The sequence below is a fragment of the Pongo pygmaeus genome, chromosome 19, assembly GCF_028885625.2.
Source record: "Pongo pygmaeus isolate AG05252 chromosome 19, NHGRI_mPonPyg2-v2.0_pri, whole genome shotgun sequence".
Taxonomy (NCBI): domain Eukaryota; kingdom Metazoa; phylum Chordata; class Mammalia; order Primates; family Hominidae; genus Pongo; species Pongo pygmaeus.
The window spans coordinates 18,214,291-18,235,188 of NC_072392.2; the positions used below are offsets into that span (position 1 = coordinate 18,214,291).

Consider the following 20,898-nt stretch of genomic DNA (forward strand, 5'->3'; position numbering starts at 1 on the left):
GGGGCACCTCACCCAGGACATCTGTTCTCACAATGCTTCTCTCTCAATTAACTTTTAAGTCTAACTTGCCCAAAACCTCTGCCTGCTGGGTGGAAGCATGAGGCTGGCTGAGGGTCTCGAGGCTGCTCTGAAGACAGCAGGCCCTACAAACTCATGGGTGTTCACCCCACAGTTGTCTCTCCACTGCCACTCATGTCAACAAAACCAAACTTTGGATTCCATTTGGAGTCTCTTTCTGCCTTCTCTTGTTCCTGACTTTTCTGTCTAGTAAAAAGTTGTTAGAAACAACCATCTTCTAATAGGCCTCACTGGTTCTAGGTGTTGACACTGTGGCTGTTGTTGCCTGGGATGGTTGAAATGGAGTCATTTCCCAGAGCAGGCAAGGCCACTGAAGCACTCAGTAAGCAGTTGCTTCCACCTTGAAGCAGAGGCGCTTGGTAAGGCAGAGCACCTGAATGCTCTGTATTGCAGGGAGGATTTGCAAGTGGAGTGTACACTTTTTGTTCTTTCCTATAGTGGCAGTTAACTTAATGGTCTGTAAAACGTTCTGTGCAATCTTAAGATGTTAATATTTCTGCCAAAAAAAGTATTCTTTGGTCAAATACATTTGGGAAAGCCAGCACATCCTAGGCCCCTCCTGAAGATTTGCTGGGCACAAAGTATTCCGAAGGCTCTACGAAGTCCTGTGGAAAATAAACCCTTTAAGCTTTGTCTCTCTTGGTTTTCCAACTTTTTTGGCTACAGACTTCAGAGTAATGCCTGTTCATGTCTTGTGGGATGCTGATTTTCCACATAATCTCATGTGGGAAAAGCAAGGTTAGCTGATATGTGGAATGGGGTGTCTGGGGGACCAATGAGCACAGTCACAAGGGAGAAATGTCAAGAAATTATTAAGTTCTTTCCATGTGTGTACAAGGTCCCAGGCCAGGCTCTGGGAATGGTTCAAAGGTGTGTAAAGCCTGTTTTCGGTGAGCCTTGACAGTGTGCTTAGGAGTGGGTGTCCTGGTTATTTTAGAGATAACTACAAGCACAGTGTCAACCCATCACGAAAAGGTTCTCATCCTTCCTTCTAAAAGGTGGGTCATAGTGGAGCTCTAAGCCAGGCAGAGAAATCATACCCCTCAGAGTTTGAATATGTAGAAAACAGCTTCAAAAGCTATGAGAAGCAACAGAAACTGAAGTCTGCTTAGAAACATACATGATTAGAATTGGTTATGAAAAACTGTGTGACATTTGTAAAATGAAAACAAAAGGAAACTGGGTTTAAGGGAATTATTTTGAAATGTAAGTTACAAGTTGTTTCTGGACTTTGGGTGGCCTAGAGTGGTGGCTACTTCAATTTTCCGTCAGAATAGTTTTTATGGGTAGAATATTCCGGATCCCTCTCCAGTTTCTGCAGGTTGAAAGCACTAGGGTGGAGGCAGGGGCTGTGCAAACAGGTATTCCTGAGTCTTTTTTGAGCTGTTGCCCTGCTCTGTGGTCCTTGTGGCTGTAAAGACACATTTCTTTCAAAGCAACTTCTTTGTTTAAACAATGTTGGCACTGGCCGGGCGCCGTGGCGCATGCCTGTAATCCCAGCACTTTGGGAGGCCAAGGTGGGTGGATCACCTGAGGTCAGGAGTTCAAGACCAGCCTGGCCAATATGGTGAATAAAAATACAAAAATTAGCTGAGCATGGTGGTGGGTGCCTGTAATCCCATCTACTCGGAAGGCTAAGGCAGGACGATAGCTTGAACGTGGGAGGCCGAGGTTGCAGTGAGCCAAGATTGCACCACTGCACTACAGCCTGGGCAACAGTGAAACTCCACCTCAAAAAAAAAAAAAAAAATTGGCATTAAAAAAATTGACTAATAACTGTACACATTGATGGAGTACATAGTGATGTTTCAACACCTATCATGTGTAGTGATCAGATCAGGGTATTAGCATATCCGTCTCAAACATTTATCATGTCTTTGTCTTGAGAACATTCAGTATCCTCTTTTTAGCTATTTGAAACTATAATATATTATTGTCAACTATAGTCATCCCATAGTGGTATAGAACACTAGAACTTATTCATCCTATCTAGCTGTAATTTGGTATATCCTTGAACAAATCTCTCCCTATTCCTCCATCTCTCTACCCTTCCCGGTCTCTAGAAGCCTGTGTTCTTCTTTTTACTTCTATGAGATCAACTTTTTTAGCTTCGGCATATGAGTGAGAACATGAGGTGTTTAACTTTCTGTTCCTGGCTTATTTCACTTAACACAGTGTCCTCCAGTTCCATCCATGTTGCCATGAATGACAGGATTTCATTCTTTTTTTATGGCTGAATAGTATTCCATTGTGTATATGTACCACATTTTCTTTGTCCAGTCATCTGTTGTTGGACACCTAGGTTGATTCTGTATCTTGTTATTGCGAACAGTGCTGCAGTAAACATGGGTGCAGATATGTTTTCAATATAGTGATTTCCTTTCCTTTGGATAAATGCTCAGTAGTGAGATTGCTGGATCATATGATAGTTCTGTTTGTAGTTTTTGAGGGCCCTCCACAATGTTCTTCCTAGTGGCTGTCCTAGTTTACATTCTTACTTACAGTATATAAGAGTTCCTTTTTCTTTGTATCCTCACCAGCATTTGTTATTTTTTGTCTTTTTGATAATTATCATCCTAAGTGGGGTGAGATGTTGCCTCATTCTGGTTCTTATTTGCATTTCCCTGATAACTAGTGATGCTGAAAATTTTTTAATGTATTTGTTGGCCATTTGTATGTCTTCTTTTGAGAAACATCTGTTCAGATGTTTTTAATTGAATTGTTTTTTTTTTGCTATTGAGATGTTAGAGTTCCTTGTGTATTCTGGATATATTAATACCCTGTCAGATAAGTAGTTTGCAAATATTTTTTCACATTGTATAGGGTGTCTTTTCACTCTTGTTTCATTTGCTGTGCAGAAGATTTATAGTTTGATATATTCCATTTATTTTTGCTTTTGTTGTCTGTGCTTTTGAGGTCTTATTCATAAAATTTTTTCCCAGGCCAATGTCCTAAAGCATTTCTCCTGTTTTCTTCTGGTCATTTTATAGTTTCAGGTCTTTTTTTTTTTTTTTTTTTTTTTTTTCTGAGACAAAGTCTGGTTCTATTGCTCAGGCTGGAGTGCAGTGGTGCAATTTCAGCTCACTACAACCTCCGCCTCCTGGGCTCAAGCCACCCTCCCACCTCAGCGTCCTGAGTAGCTGGGACTATAGGCATGTACCACCGTGCCCAGCTAATTTTTGTACTTTTTATAGAGAGGTGGGGCTTTGCCATGTTGCCCAGGCTGGTCTCAAACTCATGAGCTCAAGCGATCTGCCTGTCTCAGCCTCCCAAAGTGCTGGGATTACAGGCATGAGCCACTGCGCCCGGCCAGTTTCAGGTCTTACATGTAGGTCTTAGATCCATTTTTAGTTGATTTTTGTATAGAGTGAGAGGTGGGAATCTAGTTTCATTCTTCTGCATATGGATATCCAGTTTTCCCAGCACAATTTATTGAAGAGACTGTCTTTTCCCCAGTGAGTGTTCTTGGCGCTTTTGTCAAAAATCAGTTGGCTGTAAATACATAGATTAATTTCTGAGTTCTCTGTTTCATTGGTTTATGTATCTGTGTTTTTGTTTGTTTTAAACAGGCTTAATTCACTTTATTTTTCTTATATAAAAACCCTGTGTTACTTTGGGAAGCCAAGGTGGGCGGATCACTTAAGGTCAGGAGTTTGAGACCAGCCTGGCCAACATTGGTAAACCCCATCTCTACTAAAAATACAAAAAATTAACCAGGCGTGGTGGTGTGTGCCTGTAGTCCCAGGTACTCAGGAGGCTGAGGTAGGAGGATCATGTGAACCCAGGTGGTGGAGGTTGCAGTGAGCCAGGATCGCACCACTGCACTCCAGCCTGGGTGACAGAGCAAGGCTCCATCTCAAAACAAAACAACCCTGTGTTGTAGCCACAGCTGAAGCCTGAGTCCTCCACACAGAGACTCTGGTGTGGGTCTTGACAAGATGGTCGGTGAATTACTGAGAGGAAGACTTGGTGAACACAGTCTCCTCCCAGAGGTCAGGGGGCAGGTAGCTATAGGTCTTGGAGACGGCATCAAAGGTGGCCTTGGCAAAGTTGCCCAGAGTGGCACTGCAGCTTCTGGCTGAGGTGTAGCAGTTGTCAATACTGGACATCAGCAGCATCTTCTTGGGCACAGAGGCCAAGAGGATGCCAGTGCCCCTGGGTGCAGGGATAAGGTGCAGCAGCACAGAGCCGCAGCAGCCTGTCGCCTTGCAAGGGACAGTGTGGGGCTTGCGATCTTGGTCCCCCAGTGGCCTCTGCACGGGGACAGTGGAGAGCTTGGCCAGGACGATGATCCCTCTGACAGCAGTGGCTGCTTCCTTGGAGCGCTTAACACCCAGACTGACACAGCCATTGTAATCCCTGATGGCAACAAACGCCTTGAACCTGCTGCGCTGGCTGGGGCAGGTCTGCTTCTGCACTGGCATAATCTTTAAAACCTCATCCTAGGCCAGGCGCGGCGGCTCACGCCTGTAATCCCAGGACTTTGGGAGGCTGAGGCGGGCGGATTACCTGAGGTCAGGAGTTTGAGACCAGCCTGACCAACATGGAGAAACCCCATCTCTACTAAAAATACAAAATTAGCTGGGCATGGTGGCACATGCCTGTAATCCCAGCTACTCGGGAGGCTGAGGCAGGAGAATCACTTGAACCTGGGAGGTGGAGATTGTCGTGAGCCAAGATCGTGCCATTGCACTCCAGCCTGGGCAAAAAAGCAAAATTCCGTCTCAAAAAAAAAAAACAAAAACCTCATCTTTGAGAGAGGCCCCCAGGAAAAAGTCAATGATCTCAGACTACTTGATGGGCGGGGAGAAGAGATAGATCTCCTCCAGGGACTTGATCTTCATGTCCTTGACCAGGCAGCCCAGCTTGGTGATGGGCATCCACTCTTTGGCCTGGGCCTTGCCTCTGAGAGCTCCCCACAGCCTCAGCCCCTGCCCTGACTATGGCCACAATCCTAGCCCCAGAAGCTGCTGACAAAGCTTCCATGGTTTCCCATTCCAGGCCTCTGGGCCCTCCTGCTGCCACGGTGTCATCCACCATTTGGTGTTTTATTGGAGAAATGTGTGTCTGTTTTATGCCAGTACCATGCTGTTTTGGTTACTACAACTTTGTAGTATATTTTAAAGTCTGGTAATGTGATGCCTCTAGCGTTGTTCTTTTTGCTCAGGATGGCTTTGGCTCTTCAGGGTCTTTTGTGGTTCTAAATTGGAGGATTTTTTTTCTATTTCTGTGAAGAATGTCATTGGTGTTTTGATGGGGATTGCATTGAATCTGTAGGTTGCTTTGGGTAGCAACAAAGTGACTTTTGAGAAGGGAACAGCTGGTGCCCCTCCCCAGGACCACCGCACTGCTAGTGGCTTGAGGACTTGCTGCCCCATGGCATGTGGGATCAGATCATTCCGTCATACCCACAAAGGGCACCTGACAACCCTGCATTCTCCTCTGCCACAGACAAAAGAGCAGCTTGGCTTGATGGGCAGGGACAAGCCAACGCGGAGTCTCCTGGTGCCAGCCAGAATCTTGTGGCAGTCTCCCTATCCAGAGACTGCTGGCTTGGGTCAGACCCACTGCCACTTGAGCAGACCCTGGGGACTTGCATCCTCCCTGGGCCTGAGCACTCACCCTGCCCTCGCAGCCGGACACCCGCGTGGATGTTCAGAGCAGCCAGGCAGCACCTCTGTCCTCCCCACCTCCCTAAACGGGCAGCTGTGGCTGCCAGCACCACTCAGACGCCCTCCCTCAGTGCCAGCTCCAGGCTCTCTCCTCAGCATGTACGTTCTGCTTTTCCTCTCAAAGCTGAAGGACTTGAAAATAGACATGGGACAGATTGGCCCCACGTAGGTCATGAGCTGATAACAGTCACTCAACTGCATGAGCAGAGTTTTAGAGATAACCTCATCAGGGTGACTTATCAAGATATGCTCCTTGATAATTAGGTAACAGTAGCTAGATTTTTTTCACTCACAGCCCTAGTCCCTCCTCTGAACATCCCCATCTTGCTATACAGTAGACATTTTGTCAAAGGCTTTCAATCAAACTGCCTGGTTCAAATCACAACTCTATCTGTTACAAGCTGTGTGTCCTTGGGCAGGTTACCTTCATCCCCGTACCTCAGTTTCCTTATCTGTAAAAGGGAACCATAATAGTACCTACTTTACCGTGTTGATGTGAAGATTAAAAAAGCAAACATGAGTTCAGTGCTTCTCAGAGGGCTGGCCCTCAGGAGGCCCCCAGTCAAATGTCAGCGATGTATTATTCCTTTATTTTATTTTTTTGAGACAGGGTCTTGCTCTGTCACCCAGACTGGAGTGCAGTGGCACAGTCATGGCTCACCTTGACCTCCCAGGCTCAAGTAATCCTCCAACCTCAGTCTCCCAAGTAGCTGGGACCACCAGGTGCACATCACCTAATTTTTAAATTATTATTTGTAGAGAGGGGGTCTCGCTATGTTACCCAGGCTGGTCTCAAATTCCAGGGCTGAAGCAATCCTTCCACCTCAGCCTTTCAAAGTGATGTTGGTATTACTCATATGGTCAGAGCATACTTTTTCCTCCTGAGAAGGGTAGGCCACATTTTTTGTTGCTTAGATGGAAGGAGAGTTAGGCCATGGTATAAGGTCCTGGGGAGTCTCTTCCTATAACTGCAGGCATAAAGCCACAGGAATGGCGGTCAGCTCGCACCAGGCACAGCCAGCTGGGCTGGAGGGAGGGCTGGCCACTGAAAATGCCAGCCCAGCCTGCTTCTCTGCTGTTGGCCTCTGGAGTCATCTTTTTCTGTGTGTCCCAGTCATTAGAAATTGGGCACGTTTCAGTCCTGTGCCTTCTGGGTGTCACAGACATGGGAGCTGTGCTGGGAGGGATCTCCACCCACCTCAAGATGGTCTGTCTGGGGAATTCCAAACTGGGCACTCAGGGACAGCCTTACTTCGCAGAGAAGGTGATGTTTTCCTGTGTCTGGTCAATAGCAATTAGCTGCAGTTAACAGCTTAGAGAGGGAAGGCTGGTGTCACGGTGACCCTATCACCACACTGCTATGTTGGGTGTCTGTCTGGGCGGACCCAGGACAGAGGCTGTGGAAGTCAGGGACTGCTGGTCCTGTGTGTCTGCAAGACTTAGCCCCGTATCTGGCAGAGTGGAGGCTTGGTGAGCATACGCTCTCACACTCATTCTGCAGATGATGCCTGGCATCTGTGCTGCACATTGTACACTGTTGCTGGTACTGAGGAGGTACATGGTGGTGAAAAGGCCATCCCTGTCCTCCCTCCTGAGCTTACATGTAGTGTGAATAGTCACATCAGCAGCAAATACACATCAGCCAGATAGTTTGAAACTATGATGAGGCTCTGACCTGACCTGATAAATGGGGCATGTGATACAGAGATGGTGGTTTTTCTGGAAGTTGATGAAGAAAGGCCTCTCCCAAGAGCTGATAGTCAAGCTGAAATCTGAATGACAAGGACAAGCCAGGCACATGGGGACCTAGGAAGAGCGTGTCTGCCAGGCGGAATATCAACTGAAAGGAGCAAGCCTGGGTGACTGGGGAAGAGCTCAGAGGCTGCCGCTGAGCATCAGGAGTGAGGGTTCTGGGGGTGGGAATCGCCCAGATGGGCAGGGCCAGCCACGAGGGTCTGGGGGACTATGGGGAGGAGCTGATGCTAGGGGTCATGAAAGCCACTAGAAGGTGTTGTGTAAAAGTGTGCAGTGATAGGGTTTGGGTTTTCAAGGGTCCCTCTGGCTGCCACATGGAGGACAGACTGTAAGAGGACAGTAAAGAGGCAAGCAGTCCAGGCCAAGGACGATGGTGGCTTTCCTTGGTGGTGATGTGGTGACAGAGAGAAGCTGAGACACTGGCAGTGGAGTGAATGATGCATGCACTAAAGCAGGCTCTGACAACACAGTATCTCTGTCTGGGCCCTTGATGCCCACACTCCTCCCAGAGACATAGACATGCTGCTGCGGGACCCCAGCGCAGACATCCAGGAGAGCCTTCTTAGTGTGCAGACCCCAGGGATGGAGCCAGGTTCCCCAGGCCGACCCTGCTGATTTTGTGACCATTCATCAGTGGATGTGCTGGTGCAAACCGGATGGCATTGTGCGGGATCAGAAATGGTGGTTCCAACACCCCCACAGTACTCATCATACAGACTCTAAAGTTAAGAAGACCTCCAGGGGAAATCTCAGACTTCAACCTCTACCTGTAACTGCTTCTCTTAGAAAGTGCCAGAAGCCTCCACATAATTGAACTTTTGGAAACGACCCTGTTGGAAAGTTGAAACCATCTAATTATCATGAGCTCCTCTTTAACTGGGCCCCACTGGGTGCCCCACCAGGTGCTTTGTTAGCCTATTTTATCTGCCAGCAACCCTGTAAAGCAGGTTAGTGTGCCCTTTTGCAGATGAAAACATTGAGGCCCTGGGAGGTTGTCAGGCTTACTCACAGAGCCTCAGTCCAGCCACAGAGCTGGGCTGGACCACATCTGTCAGGCTCCGAGCAGCCCGCCCCTCCCCTCCCCTCCCCTCCCCTCCCCTCCCCTTTCGCCCAGCTCCACCCTTCCCAGCCCCATCTCCGCCCCTGCCCCGCCCAGTCCAACTCCATCCAGCCCTTCCTCGCCACGCTCCGCCCGCCCCGCCTACTGCGCGCAGGTCGTCAGGCAGGTCCTCGTCCAGGTCGCCCTTGACAATCTTCTCCAGGGTGCTGATAGAGATCTCCAGGAGCTTCTTGTGGTGGTGATTCTCCAGGTCCCGGCACTGGGCTATCGTGCAGCCCCGAGTTAAGCAAAGGCCCGGGAGGAGCAGGCCCGGCGCGTCCCTGATGCACTCAGAGGGCCGGAGACAGACTTTAAGGGTCCAAGGCGAGCTCGGAAATTCCAGCTGGCAGCACCGTGCACTCACAGGCTCCGAACCCTGGGCCATCCCCGACTCCCTGCCTCTGCCCGACACCTCGGACGGACCCTCAGCCCCTGCCATCACCCTCTTCTCTCCCTCCTGCATGGAGGCTCCTGGCGCTGGCCTCTGGGTTAACTGCTTCTCACCCTGTGCATTTGCTACCACTTGTTGCCTCTACAACTTGTCTCCCCGAGGGACTGTGAGCCCCAGGAGGGCAGGACCACAGGGCTGCTGCTAGCTGGAGCACAGCAGTTTGCCCTGTGTGGAGTGCCCTGAGTTCGGGTGGAAGAAGGGTTGGCCATGCTCCAATGTTGGCTCCTCACCCTAACATTTCACCTGATATACTCCTTATAGTGTCTTCCACGTGGGGGTTGCCTCAACCCCAGAGTGTGCTTGCCCGCAACACAGGGGGCGTCATTTCCCAGTGAACATCACCCATATGAGAACAATCATGCTGGGACCCTACTGCAAACAGTTTGGATGTTGTCCCTCTGGGCATCCAAACCACAGCTCTAACCAGGCCATCACTGTTCTGAGGGTCGGGAAACCCCCTCAGACCCTGTGGAACATTCTTTTGTCCAGAGGCCAGGACAAGCCCGGGGGCTCTGTAGCACCTCCCCATGGGGGAAGGTCATTACAGAAAGGATATAGGCTTTGGACATTTTCGATAAACAGTCCTACCATGTCAACAATGTTCCTTTCAAACATGTTTATAGTCTCCTGGAAATGTTAAAGAACACAGTTAACATGCATATTTAGACGTCCAGCACAGAGCAAAAGGTACTCCTTAGAATTTAGCAACCAGCTTCTCTAATCACAGCCCTTCAGGGTAACGACCACCGATCTTGACCCTCCTGAGCAGATGGTTGTGAACCTACCCCTCTGCTCTCTCTAAAGTTGTTCCCCAACCGTATTAACTCCCTCACCATCTGAATGTTTAATGCTGTCACCGGAACTTTGCCAGGAACACTTGTCCTGGTCTTACTCTCCTTACCTGCCTGCCCAACACACACACACAGAGCCAACCCCCTCTCCTTTGGGTTTCTCAGTGATATCTGTGCATCACCTCCAGGCAAACAGTGGAGTGAGCTGTTAAGAGTTAGACTGCCTGGGTCAGTATTCCCAGCTCCAGCACTGTGTGTAACTCTGGGAAAGGCATTTCACCTCCTTGGGCCTCATCTTCGTCATCTGGGAAATAGGTTACCTGCATAATCCCTGTGTTGTGGTGTCGTGGTGAGGTTAAATGAGTCACTTCACACAAAATGCTTTGCAAGGTGCCTGACAGAGAGGAGGCCCTCAGTAGGAGCTGGCTGTCACCCCAGATCTCTTTCAGTTAGTTGCTGTTTTGTGGTGCTTAGCAAGGCACCTAAGGCCCAAATGGGAGTTAGTATTGATTGAAGGAACAATGGAAGGTGTGATTTCCAGGCCTGCCACTCTAGCAGTGCCCCACCCCCATCTGCCATAGACTCCAGGGGCTGCAAGGTAGGCAGGGGTGGAATCTATAGGAACGTGAGGACTGTCTGCAGAGTGAGCACATTACATAATTTTCAAACACATGTATGTGCTGTTCTCGTGAATAAAAATAAGGTCATTGAAAAGCATGATTGCGCTTGTGGCTTTCTGGCCACCGGTAATACAAGTAGGATGGCACATGGGTTCTGGGAAATGTTTGGATGTTGAAAAGCAATCTCCGTGCCTGAAAAGGCTGGGAGCTGCTGCCTCACTCTCCCCTGGCACTGTGTGCTGCTTCTGCAGTGCCTCTGTTCCCCAGCGGGGAGGGAGCACCTGCCCTGTGATGTGATGGGGAAATCTATCCCATGTCTGAGGTGTCACTTGACGTGTGAGGAATTGATTAGGCGCTATCACTTGGCCCAGCCATGGCACCATCCGATGAAGTTCAATTCATCACACCACTTCAGACTCCCAGCCTCCGCTGCCTTGTAACACATACTCTGGCCGCTAATGAATTTCAGACAGCGGCGCTTTTCATTTCCACTACTTAGTGCTGAGTTGCAGCCTCCTCGCGTCGCCTGAGAAGCGGCAACTGCAGGCTGCAATGCGGAGGGGTCTTTGTTTGGTCCCCAAGTGGGGGTCCACTTTGCCTTTAGAGTACCTGGATAGCTCCAGGGGTCTAATCAAAAACCTCTCCCCACTGACTTCCAGGATAGGGGGAACACTGCAGAAGAATGACCTCACCTCTCATTTTCCACAAGAATCACTTCCAATGTAAATGATTAAAATGTAATAAAAGCAAACAGGACTGATGAGCAAGAAAGCTGCAGCCTGCCACGCTGAGTCGTGCTGGACATTTCCAGCAGAGGCATGCCCATGAAGGCTGCAGTTCACCTATGGATGTGCAGCTGCATCCCCAGATTCTGGCACTGGTGTCCAGGGCCCACCCTTACCTCCAGCTGCTCCACCAGCTGCATCTCCAGCATCATGAGCGCATCGAACAACTCACTGATGTCAGCGCTGCATTCTAGGATCATCTTCTCAATGTTGGGCAGTTCCGACTCCTCTCGAATGGCACTTAAACTCTAGAAACAATAGACTGCACTTTAGGAATCAACAACTAAGTGTAATTAGATAATGGCAGGTGGCAATTTGGTTTTGTGGGAAATAATTTGGACTCGAGTCAGCCTGTCCAAGTGCAAGTCTCAGCTTTGCCATTTGCTGGCTCTGAGAGCGTGTGGAAGCTACCTACCCTCTCCATGCCTCAGTTTCCTGGTCTGTCAAGTGCGATTGATAGCCCCTACCCTTGACACAAGTGAGAGAACACATGTGAGGCTCTTTGAGCACTAGCAAGTGCTCACTCCTTGTTAGCTCAGGTTTTTATTAGAGGCTGGTAAGCAGGGTAGAAGGAGCCATGGCTTTCATGGGGTTCAGAGCATTTCACACCAAAATATGCCGCTTTGGCATAGTGATTATTTTGAGTTAAAGATACTTAAAGGCCGGGAGCGGTGGCTTATGCCTGTAATCCCAGCACTTTGGGAGGCTGAGGCGGGCGGATCACGAGGTCAGGAGATCGAGACCATCCTGGCTAACATGGTGAAACCCCATCTATACTAAAAATACAAAAAAAAAAAAAAATTAGCCAGGTATGGTGGCGGGCACCTGTAGTCCCAGCTACTCAGGAGGCTGAGGCAGGAGAATGGTGTGAACCTGGGAGGTGGGGCTTGCAGTGAGCCGAGATTGCGCCACTGCACTCCAGCCTGGGCGACAGAGTGAGACTCTGTCTCAAAAAAAAGAAAAAAAAAAGATACTTAGAAAATGCAAAGAGGACACCCTGACTCCCTTTTTCTTCCTGAAAGCAGGAGTTAAATCTCCCATGGGAAAGGTGCCCTCCCTGTACCAGGAGGAAGGAAACCATTCTTTTTTTTTTTTTTTTTTTTTTAAGACGTAGTCTCACTCTGTTGCCCAGGCTGGAGTGCAGTGGCACAATCTCGGCTCACTGCAACCTCTGCCTCCTGAGTTCAAGCAATTCTCTGCCTCAGTCTCCTGAGTAGCTAGGATTACAGGCACCTGCCACTATGACTGGCTAATTTTTTTTTGTATTTTTAGTAGAGACGGGGTTTCACCATCTTGGCCAGGCTGGTCTTGAACTCCTGACCTCGTGATCCACCCACCTCGGCCTCCCAGAGTGCTGGGATTATAGGCGTGAGCCACCGCGCCCGGCCAAGAAGCCATTCTTATCATCAGAGGGAGGGAGTCCGGGCCAAGGGGAATCTGTGTGAACAAACCTTGTTAAACTAATGCTCATCTGCCTTGTCACTTCTCCACGATGAACTGCCTTAGCCCAAACCTCTTTGTCTTGTCACGTTCTCACAATTCACTACTCCAACCAAGTATATAAGCTTTCGGCCCTAATGGCTTCTTGAGCCTTCATTTTGCTTGTGAATGCTCCCATCTACATGTAAAAATTACTCAATAAAATTTGTATGCTTTTCTCATTTGTCTTATGTCAGTTTAATTCTTGGTCCCAGTCAGTGACCCTGATAAGCTACAGGGAAAAATTTACCTGCCTTACAACTTCAGAGTTAGGTGGACCTGAATTTGAATCCTGCCTGGGCCACTTAGCAGTGTGACCTTGAGAGACCCACTTTCATTCTCTGACTCAGTTTCCTCACTGTAAATGGGGAGAAGCATCTCTGCCTCACGGGGTCCTGGGGATCAGAGGCTGTGTACAGAAAGCACCTGGTGCACAATGGAGCTCGGCTATTGGAAGCTCCTATAAAAGGCCTATCACAGGCACAGGCCAGGAAAGACCCTGGCAAGGAAAGACAGTTCCAGTCTTTGAGGAGATGAATTGAACCCACACAGAACCCCAGTAAGCAAGTGGAAGCTACTGCTAAATAGATGCTGAGCCCTTTGGAATGAGGGGGTGCTCAGAGGGTATATGGCAACCTGGGGTCCAAACAGCACTGACTACCAGCTGCTTTCTAGCAAAGGGCCTGGGTTACCACCAACACCAGATGTGATTTTGGCTTGTTTTTGTTGATGCCTGGTATTAGTCATGAAGGAGGATGGAGTAACAGCATGATTGAGGGGGGCGAATGACATAATAATAGCTACTCTGTCTGGAGAAAAACCAGGCTCGATCCCTACCTCAAGCCTTACATGAAAACAAATTCCTGATGAAGATTCAAATGTAAAAAATTAAGCCATAAATGTGCTAGCAGAAAACCTGGGAGATTTTTTTTTTCTTTGAGACAGAGTCTCACACTGTCACCCAGGCTGGAGTGCAGTGACGCGATCTTGGTTCACTGCAACCTCTGTCTCCCAGTTTCCAGCGATTCTCTCGCCTCAGCTTCCTGAGTAGCTGGGATTACAGGTGCCTGCCACCATGCCCAGTGAATTTTTGTATTTTTAGTAGAGATGGGGTTTCACCATGTTGGCCAGGCTGGTCTCAAACTCCCGACCCTCAGGTGACCCGCCCGCCTTGGTCTCCCAAAGTGCTGGGATTACATGCATAAGCCACTGCATCCGGCCAAACCTGGGAGATTTTTAATAAATAATCTGAGACCTTGCCAAGTATAACCAGAAGATTGGTAAATTCTACTACCTTAAAAAATTTAAAATTCTTTTAAATTTATTTATATATTTACTTTTAAGATGGGGTCTTACTATGTTGCCCAGGCTGCTCTCAAACTGCTGAGCTCAAGCGATCTTCCTGCCACAGCTTCCCGAAGTGCTGGGATTACAGTTGTGAACCACCTCCCCCAGCCAAAAAAATTTTTCATTCTGAATGGCAAAAGCACCACAGACAACATTGCAAGATAAAACACAAAATGGGAAAAACATTTGCCATCCATTTCACTGACACAATCTACAAAGAGCTCCTACAAAGTAATAACTTTTTTTTTCTTTTTTGAGACAGACTCTCGCTCTATTGCCCAGGCTGGAATGCAGTGGCACGATCTTGGCCCACTGCAACCTCTGCCTCCTGGGTTCAAGTGATTCTCCTGCCTCAGCCTCCCGAGTAGCTGGGATTACAGGCGTGCATCACCACCCTGGCTAATTTTTGTATTTTTAGTAGAGACGGGGTTTCACCATGTTGTCCAGGCTGGTCACGAACTCCTGACCTCTGGTGATCCACCCAACTTGGCCTCCCAAAGTGCTGAGATTACAGACATGAGCTACCACGCCCAGCCAAGTAATAACTTTTTAAAAAAGAAAGGTCTGGTCTGATGGTAGTAGGTTATCAGAACTTATTAAATTTGGTGTCACTAAAGTTGGTATACAGTCTCCCACTGCTAAATTTGACTAGCTAAAAAAAAAAAAGAAAAAAAGAAAGAAACAGCCAGGTGTGGTGTTGTGTTCCTGTAGTCCCAGCTACTCAGGAGGCTGAGGCAGGAGGATTGCTTGAGCCCAGGAGTTCAAGGCTGCAGTGGGCTATAATGGTGCACTGCACTCCAACCTGGGCAATGGAGTTAGACCCTATTCTGAAAATAATAAATAATTTAAGAAGAGAGAGAGAAACCAAAAACCAAATAGAAAAGTGGGCAAGGGCAAAATATAAGTACAAATAATTCACAGAATAAAAAACACAAATGGTTGTAAAACATGTAAAACGTGTTGCTCATCCCCACTTAAGAGAAAATAAACGCATACTCAGGGTGCACAGACTGGCAAACATGAGGAAGCCTGTGACACTGGCCTGACGACGGCTGTGGAAGGTACAGGTTCTGTGGGTTACAGTTGGACAATAACCATGAAAAAAACCAATGCACAGTTCCACTTCTAGGACTTCATCCTGCAGGTCAAACTTGCACCAACTTATTCAGTGGAACACTAAAAGAGCAAAAGGTTGGGAAAAAACCTAACTGTCCATCAACAGGGACTAGCTAAATAATTATGGCTCACCCATGCAATGCGATATTTTAGTTATAAAAAAAATGAAGCAACTCTCATTTTGGAAGGCTCTCCAAGATGCATAACATAGGAAAGCAAAGTACAGAACAAGGCATGCTATGCACACACACACACACACACGTGAAAGCAAAGTACAGAACAGGGCATGCTATGCACACACACACACATACACATATAGGAAAGCAAAGTACAGAACAGGGCATGCTATGCACACACACACACACACACACACACACACACACACAGGAAAGCAAAGTACAGAACGGCATGCTATGCACACATACGAAAGCAAAGTACAGAATAGGGCATGCTATGCACACATGCACACACACATAGGAAAGCAAAGTACGGAACAGGGCATGCTATGCTCACACACACACACACACACACGATAGCAAAGTACAGAATAGGGCATGCTATGCGCACGCACACACACACACACACACAGATACAGGAGTAGGAGGGAGACCGTATCCCCCAGTGGCCATTCTTCAGGCTGTGCCATGTGCACATACCACTCATTCGAGAGTGCAGCTGACTACACACAGACATGCTGTCATCCTTTTGGGCTGACTCTGCTCCAGGCCTTGCACAAGTGCTTTCCCTCTCTGTCTCTGTTTCTCACTACAGTTCTTTGAGGTGGTTATCTCTGTTCTGCAAATGAGGAAATGGAGGCTAGGAGAGGGTCAATAATGTGTCTCTGGGTCACCAGTGAGGAGTCTGCCTGAGCTCCAAGCCTTACATGGCTGCACCATGACCCTGAAACGTGACTCACTGGGCACCTGGAGCAGTGCACTGTGTACAATGGATGAGGCCTAATGGGGATGAGTGGGAGGAGCGTAGGAAAACCTATAGGAGAGGGCCTGTCAGGGAGGGAACTGGGGGTCTGCAGGGCCTATGGGGTCTTGGGAACTTCCAAGTCAGTGGCCTCTATCTAGGCTGTGCATGGAAAGCACCAGGGGAACAATGGAAAATCCCTGTGCCAGGCCATGCTCGTCTAAGTGGGTGCTGCTGGGCCTGAATGTGAGCACATTTCCAGGGCCCGGGGACTCCGTGTGCAGGCTGAGCAGGATCCACTGCTCTTGGCTCTAGAAGGGGAGCACTAGGATAGTCAGCTCGTCTGAGGTGGTCTTTGAGGAGCTGGCCCGCACTGAAGGCAGGTGCCTGAACAGAGGAGCAAGTGGCACGTTCCATGTTCCAAGTCAGGCTTGGCATGGCCCACATCCTGCTTCGGCAGAGGGACTCGCTGCTGAGGGGCCGGGTCCCTGCACCAGGCCTCAGGAAGAGCCAGCTAGCTGACACTCCCAAGAACAGTGGCTACAGGGACCAGATAAATGTCAGGAAGGAAGGCTGGGCAGGGACTGCGGGACTGGAGACATGACCTGTCCAGAGGGGACAACTGCCACTCAAGCCCTGATGACAGCTGCTTCCAGAGAAGCTGGCAACCACAATTTTTTTCTGTGAAATCTGCTAGTTTCTAATGTCAGCAGGATGTTTGAAATGTTTTAAAACCCTATGCAGGCCAAATAAAACACATATGTGAGCCAAACGTATTCCTCTGCTGACAGCTTTGAACTTCTGGTTGAATGCAGTAACCCCTGCTCCCTAAAATATAACAAGGAGGGTCTTGAGAATTAAATCCACAACATGTGAGGCCCTGGAGGTTAATGAGACAGGAATGGGGGTGGCCATTGGGGAGGCGGGAAGCACATGGGAGTGGATCACCAACTCCATCAGATCTGAACTTGTGCATCGAGGGACTTTGCTCTACTTTAAGTTCACAACAAGGAAGGGCCTTAAGTTCACAATAAGGATGGGCTCCCTAAAGCCTCTTATGCTACAAGCAAGCTTGGTGTGTGTGAACAGTTTTTTGAGGAAAAAGAAGGTCCACAGCTTTCCTTAGCATCTCACAAAGATCTGTGATTTACAATAGGCTAAGCATCCTGTCTTTAAAAGTAATGCCAACTCAAAGAGGCAGCTGCCATCAAATACAAAGATTGGTGCCCTTCCCAATGGCCCCTGCTTGGGCTGGACCCCATGGCCTAGTTAGGCCGAGTCCTGACCACCCAGAGTCTTCTCCTTTGCTGCTCCTAGTGGGTGGAGGAACGCCCTTCCTCCCCATCAACTTTTCTTTCTTCTGTGAGCCTCAGCCTTCCCTAAACTCCCCAGCCTAAGATAAGGCGCCCCTAGGGCACCCCCAAGGCTCCCCAGGTTTCCCTCCAGGATGGCACTGATCCCTCTGCTTGCTCAGGTAGGGGGTGGGGCCTGGGCCTGGGTCTGAGCCCCACAAGGGCAGGAACCATGTCCAGTGTGGCTCCAGCTTCTTAGGATCAGGCAGAGAGTAGAGCTCAGAAAATGTCTATTAAATGAATGAATGAATAAAATGATGGTAATCATTACTGTCAAAATAGTAATGGTCATACTAATACCATTATTAATAGTAACGATGATGATAAGTTAAGGGGTAGGGCCGACCTTGAATCCCAAGGGCGCTTTGTGTGACAAAGACCCACAGGCCACACGTCAAGCAGTGGGGAGCTGTGGTTGGTGATGCTGGGGTAAGGCGGGCCTTGGCTCTGCCCCTGTAAGCTATATGATCTCTGGCAAATGGGGACAGTAACCATTGGCCTCAGGGGTCATCAGAGGGTACAGGAGTTGCAGCCCCTCTACAGTGGGAGTGGCAAGAGCAGGGAGGGCCTACAGCAGGAGACAAGGAGGGCCTCAGGAGGCTTGGGGCCTACCGACAAGTGCTTCTCCTCGAACCTGGCAATCTTGCGTTTGCCCTGCTCCTGGTTTTCCTGGATGGCCTCGTGGACACATTCACTGAAGGTGTCAAGCTCTGTTTTCCGCTTCTCCTGCTGTTTCAGGCCATACTCAAAAATGTTCACGCAGATGATGACAAACTTGTCCTTGTAGGTGAGTGGCTGTTAAGGAAGCCCACAGTTGTTTCAGGAGCAGGCTGCGGAGGGCACGGCAAAGGTGTTGGTAACCCTGGCACAGTGCGCATACTGTGCGCTCAACAGTGTGTGAGACTCAAACTCCTGGTCTCATTTGGTTCATATGACGGATGAAGAAATCAAAGGCCCAGAGAGCCAGGATTGAGATGTGGTTACAATGTGTGTTTGATGCATCCCCACCCTCAGCCTGAGGGATTCAGGAATGGGGCTTGTGTGAAGGAAGGAGGCAGAAACCATTGGGGAGTCTACAGAGCAGAAGGCAGACGTGCTTAGAGAGGCCCCAGGAGAGAGGCCTGGGAACCCTGGCAGCCTGCGAGCCGGTCCCAGCTGGGGAAGCAGGCAGTGTGTGTTTCTGTCTCTGGTGTGCTATCTGGAAGGGCACCCTTACTGAGGGCCTGTCTTGGTGCTCAGCTGCTGTAGCTGTGCTGGGGATGTTCAAGTCCTGGCTCTGCCACTGCTTCCAGGACCCACCCTGGCAAGTCACTTCACCTCTCTGGGCCTCAGTTTCCTCATCTGCGGCTGAGGGTACAAAAGGGCCTGCCACATGGAGTCCTTGGAGTCAACCAGGTAAAGCCTACAGGACCTTGGTGATCCTGTGGGATGGAAACTGATGCCCAGAGAGATGAAATGCCTTGCCCGAAGTCACATGGCTACACAGGGCTACAGCCAAGGCAAACCTGGGTCACTAGCTGGCAGAAACAACCCAGCTCTGGAGCCCTGCTCTTCACTGTTCCTCACCACCCTGCCCTCATTCTTTCCAGAATGTCAGGTGTGTTTGGTTTTTTTTTAGAGATGGTGATATGGTTTGGCTGTGTCCCTACCCAAACTCATCTTGAATTGTAACTCCCGTAATTCCCATGTGTTGTGGGAGGAACCCGGTGGGGGGTAATTGAATTATGGGGGTGAGTCTTTCCTGTGCTGTTCTCATGACAGTGAATGAGTCTCATGAGATCTGATGGTTTTAAATATGGGAGTTTCCCTGCACAGGCTTTCTTTCTTTGCCCACTGCCTATATAAGATGTGACTTGCTCCTCCTTGCCTTCTGCCATGATTGTGAGACCTCCCCAGCCACGTGGAACTGTAAGTTCAATTAAACCTCTTTCTGGCTGGGCACGGTGGCTCACGCCTGTAATCCCAACACTTTGGAAGGCCAAGGCAGATCACCTGAGGTCAGGAGTTTGAGACCAGCCTGACCAACATAGTGAAACCCAGTCTCTACTAAATACAAAAAATTAGCCGGGTGTGGTGGCGCATGGCTGTAAGCCCAACTACTTGGGAGGCTGAGGCAGGAAAATTGCTTGAACCCAGGAGGCGGAGGTTGCAGTGAGCCGAGATTGCGCAATTGCACTCCAGCCTGGGCAACAAGAGTGCAACACTGTCTCAAAAAAAAAAAAAAAACAACAACCACCACCACCCAAAAACCTCTTTCTTTTGTAAATTGCCCAGTCTCAAGTATGTCTTTATCAGGCGTGTGAAAACAGACTAATACAGATAGGGTCTCAGTACATTGCCTAGCCTAGACTGGTCTCAAATTCCTGGCCTCAAGCAATCCTCCTGCCTTGGCCTCCCAAAGTGCTGGGATTATAGGCATGAGCCACCTCACAGGCCCAGAATGTCAGGTTTTTGAGTGAATTTTTCTCTGTCCAGTGAAGGTGACTCCATAGACTCACCTGTGACTGGATGCCTTAGCTCAGAGCTCTCAGATCCAGGAGCTCCTTGATTCTGTCCTGAGTCCCTCAGCTCACAATTTAAGCCTATTGGTCGGTGGTCACAGCCACAGCCCTAATGACAGGTACCAACCACGTCCTCTGGGCTCCAGGCAACTGGGGAAAGAATGAGATTCTCAGGCCCCACAGACAAAGCTTCAAAAGCTGACCTCTAATGGGGTGACCCTGGACAGCCAAGCTATGTGTCTCCAACTATAAAATGGAGTTAATGATGGTACCTGCCTAGTGGGGTGGTTGAGAAAAACAATAAATGCCAGATCTAAGTGCACAACAAGAACAAGTGAGTATGGCTAATGAGAACACATTTCAATCCATTTCTCCACCTCTGAAAACCTGGCTTGCCAAACATGGCCAGCCCATGCCATGCTGACCAGATACTCCACATGTCCCTGAAATCCAGACATCTCCCCCATGCAGCTTAGTTGACCTGGCTCTGAACTGCCTCTTGGGTACACTGCTCTCAAGTGGAGATTTTACCTCCCAAGGTCTTACAAGAGAGATGGAGAAACTGAGGCCTAGAGCGGAAGGGGCCTTGCCAAGGCAGGCTGCTGGCACAGGCTCTGAGACAGCCATGAACTCAGAAGGATATGTCTCAAGGAGCTCACTGACACCGGGCAGGTAGGACAGCTTGTTGCCCTCTGAGTCCTCAGCGTACATGCTGTCAAACAGGAAGGAGCCGTTCAGATGTTCCACAAACGCAGTCTGCGGGCAGAAACACACCTAGGTAGGATGGCTCCTGTCAGGGGCCCCTGCATCATCTCACAGGCCCATGAGGAAGGCAGGTCAGGAGGGAGCATGTTCCAGACAAAGAGAATGGCATGTGCAGAGGTGCAGAGGCATAAAACTGCAGGCTGTTTCCAGAATGTTACACATTTCTCAG

At 49.1% G+C, this 20,898-nt stretch overlaps 1 protein-coding gene across 3 annotated transcripts in view; it reads right to left on the reverse strand.

Moving 5' to 3' along the window:
• The window catches only part of DRC3 (dynein regulatory complex subunit 3), a 43,583-nt gene that overhangs the window by 1,397 nt on the left and 21,288 nt on the right, over positions 1 to 20,898 (reverse strand). Inside the window, exons 8-12 of one of the 3 annotated variants that reach the window (XM_054459185.2) lie at positions 20,608 to 20,720; positions 18,076 to 18,250; positions 11,368 to 11,499; positions 9,612 to 9,682; positions 8,711 to 8,834 (exon numbers count right to left, since the gene is read on the reverse strand). In XM_054459185.2, the coding sequence (XP_054315160.1) occupies positions 8,711 to 8,834; positions 9,612 to 9,682; positions 11,368 to 11,499; positions 18,076 to 18,250; positions 20,608 to 20,720 (615 nt within the window). Of the gene's footprint in view, positions 1 to 8,710; positions 8,835 to 9,611; positions 9,683 to 11,367; positions 11,500 to 18,075; positions 18,251 to 20,607; positions 20,739 to 20,898 lie in introns of all 3 variants that reach the window. The other 2 variants (XM_054459183.2, XM_063656614.1) reach the window with 2 other exon arrangements.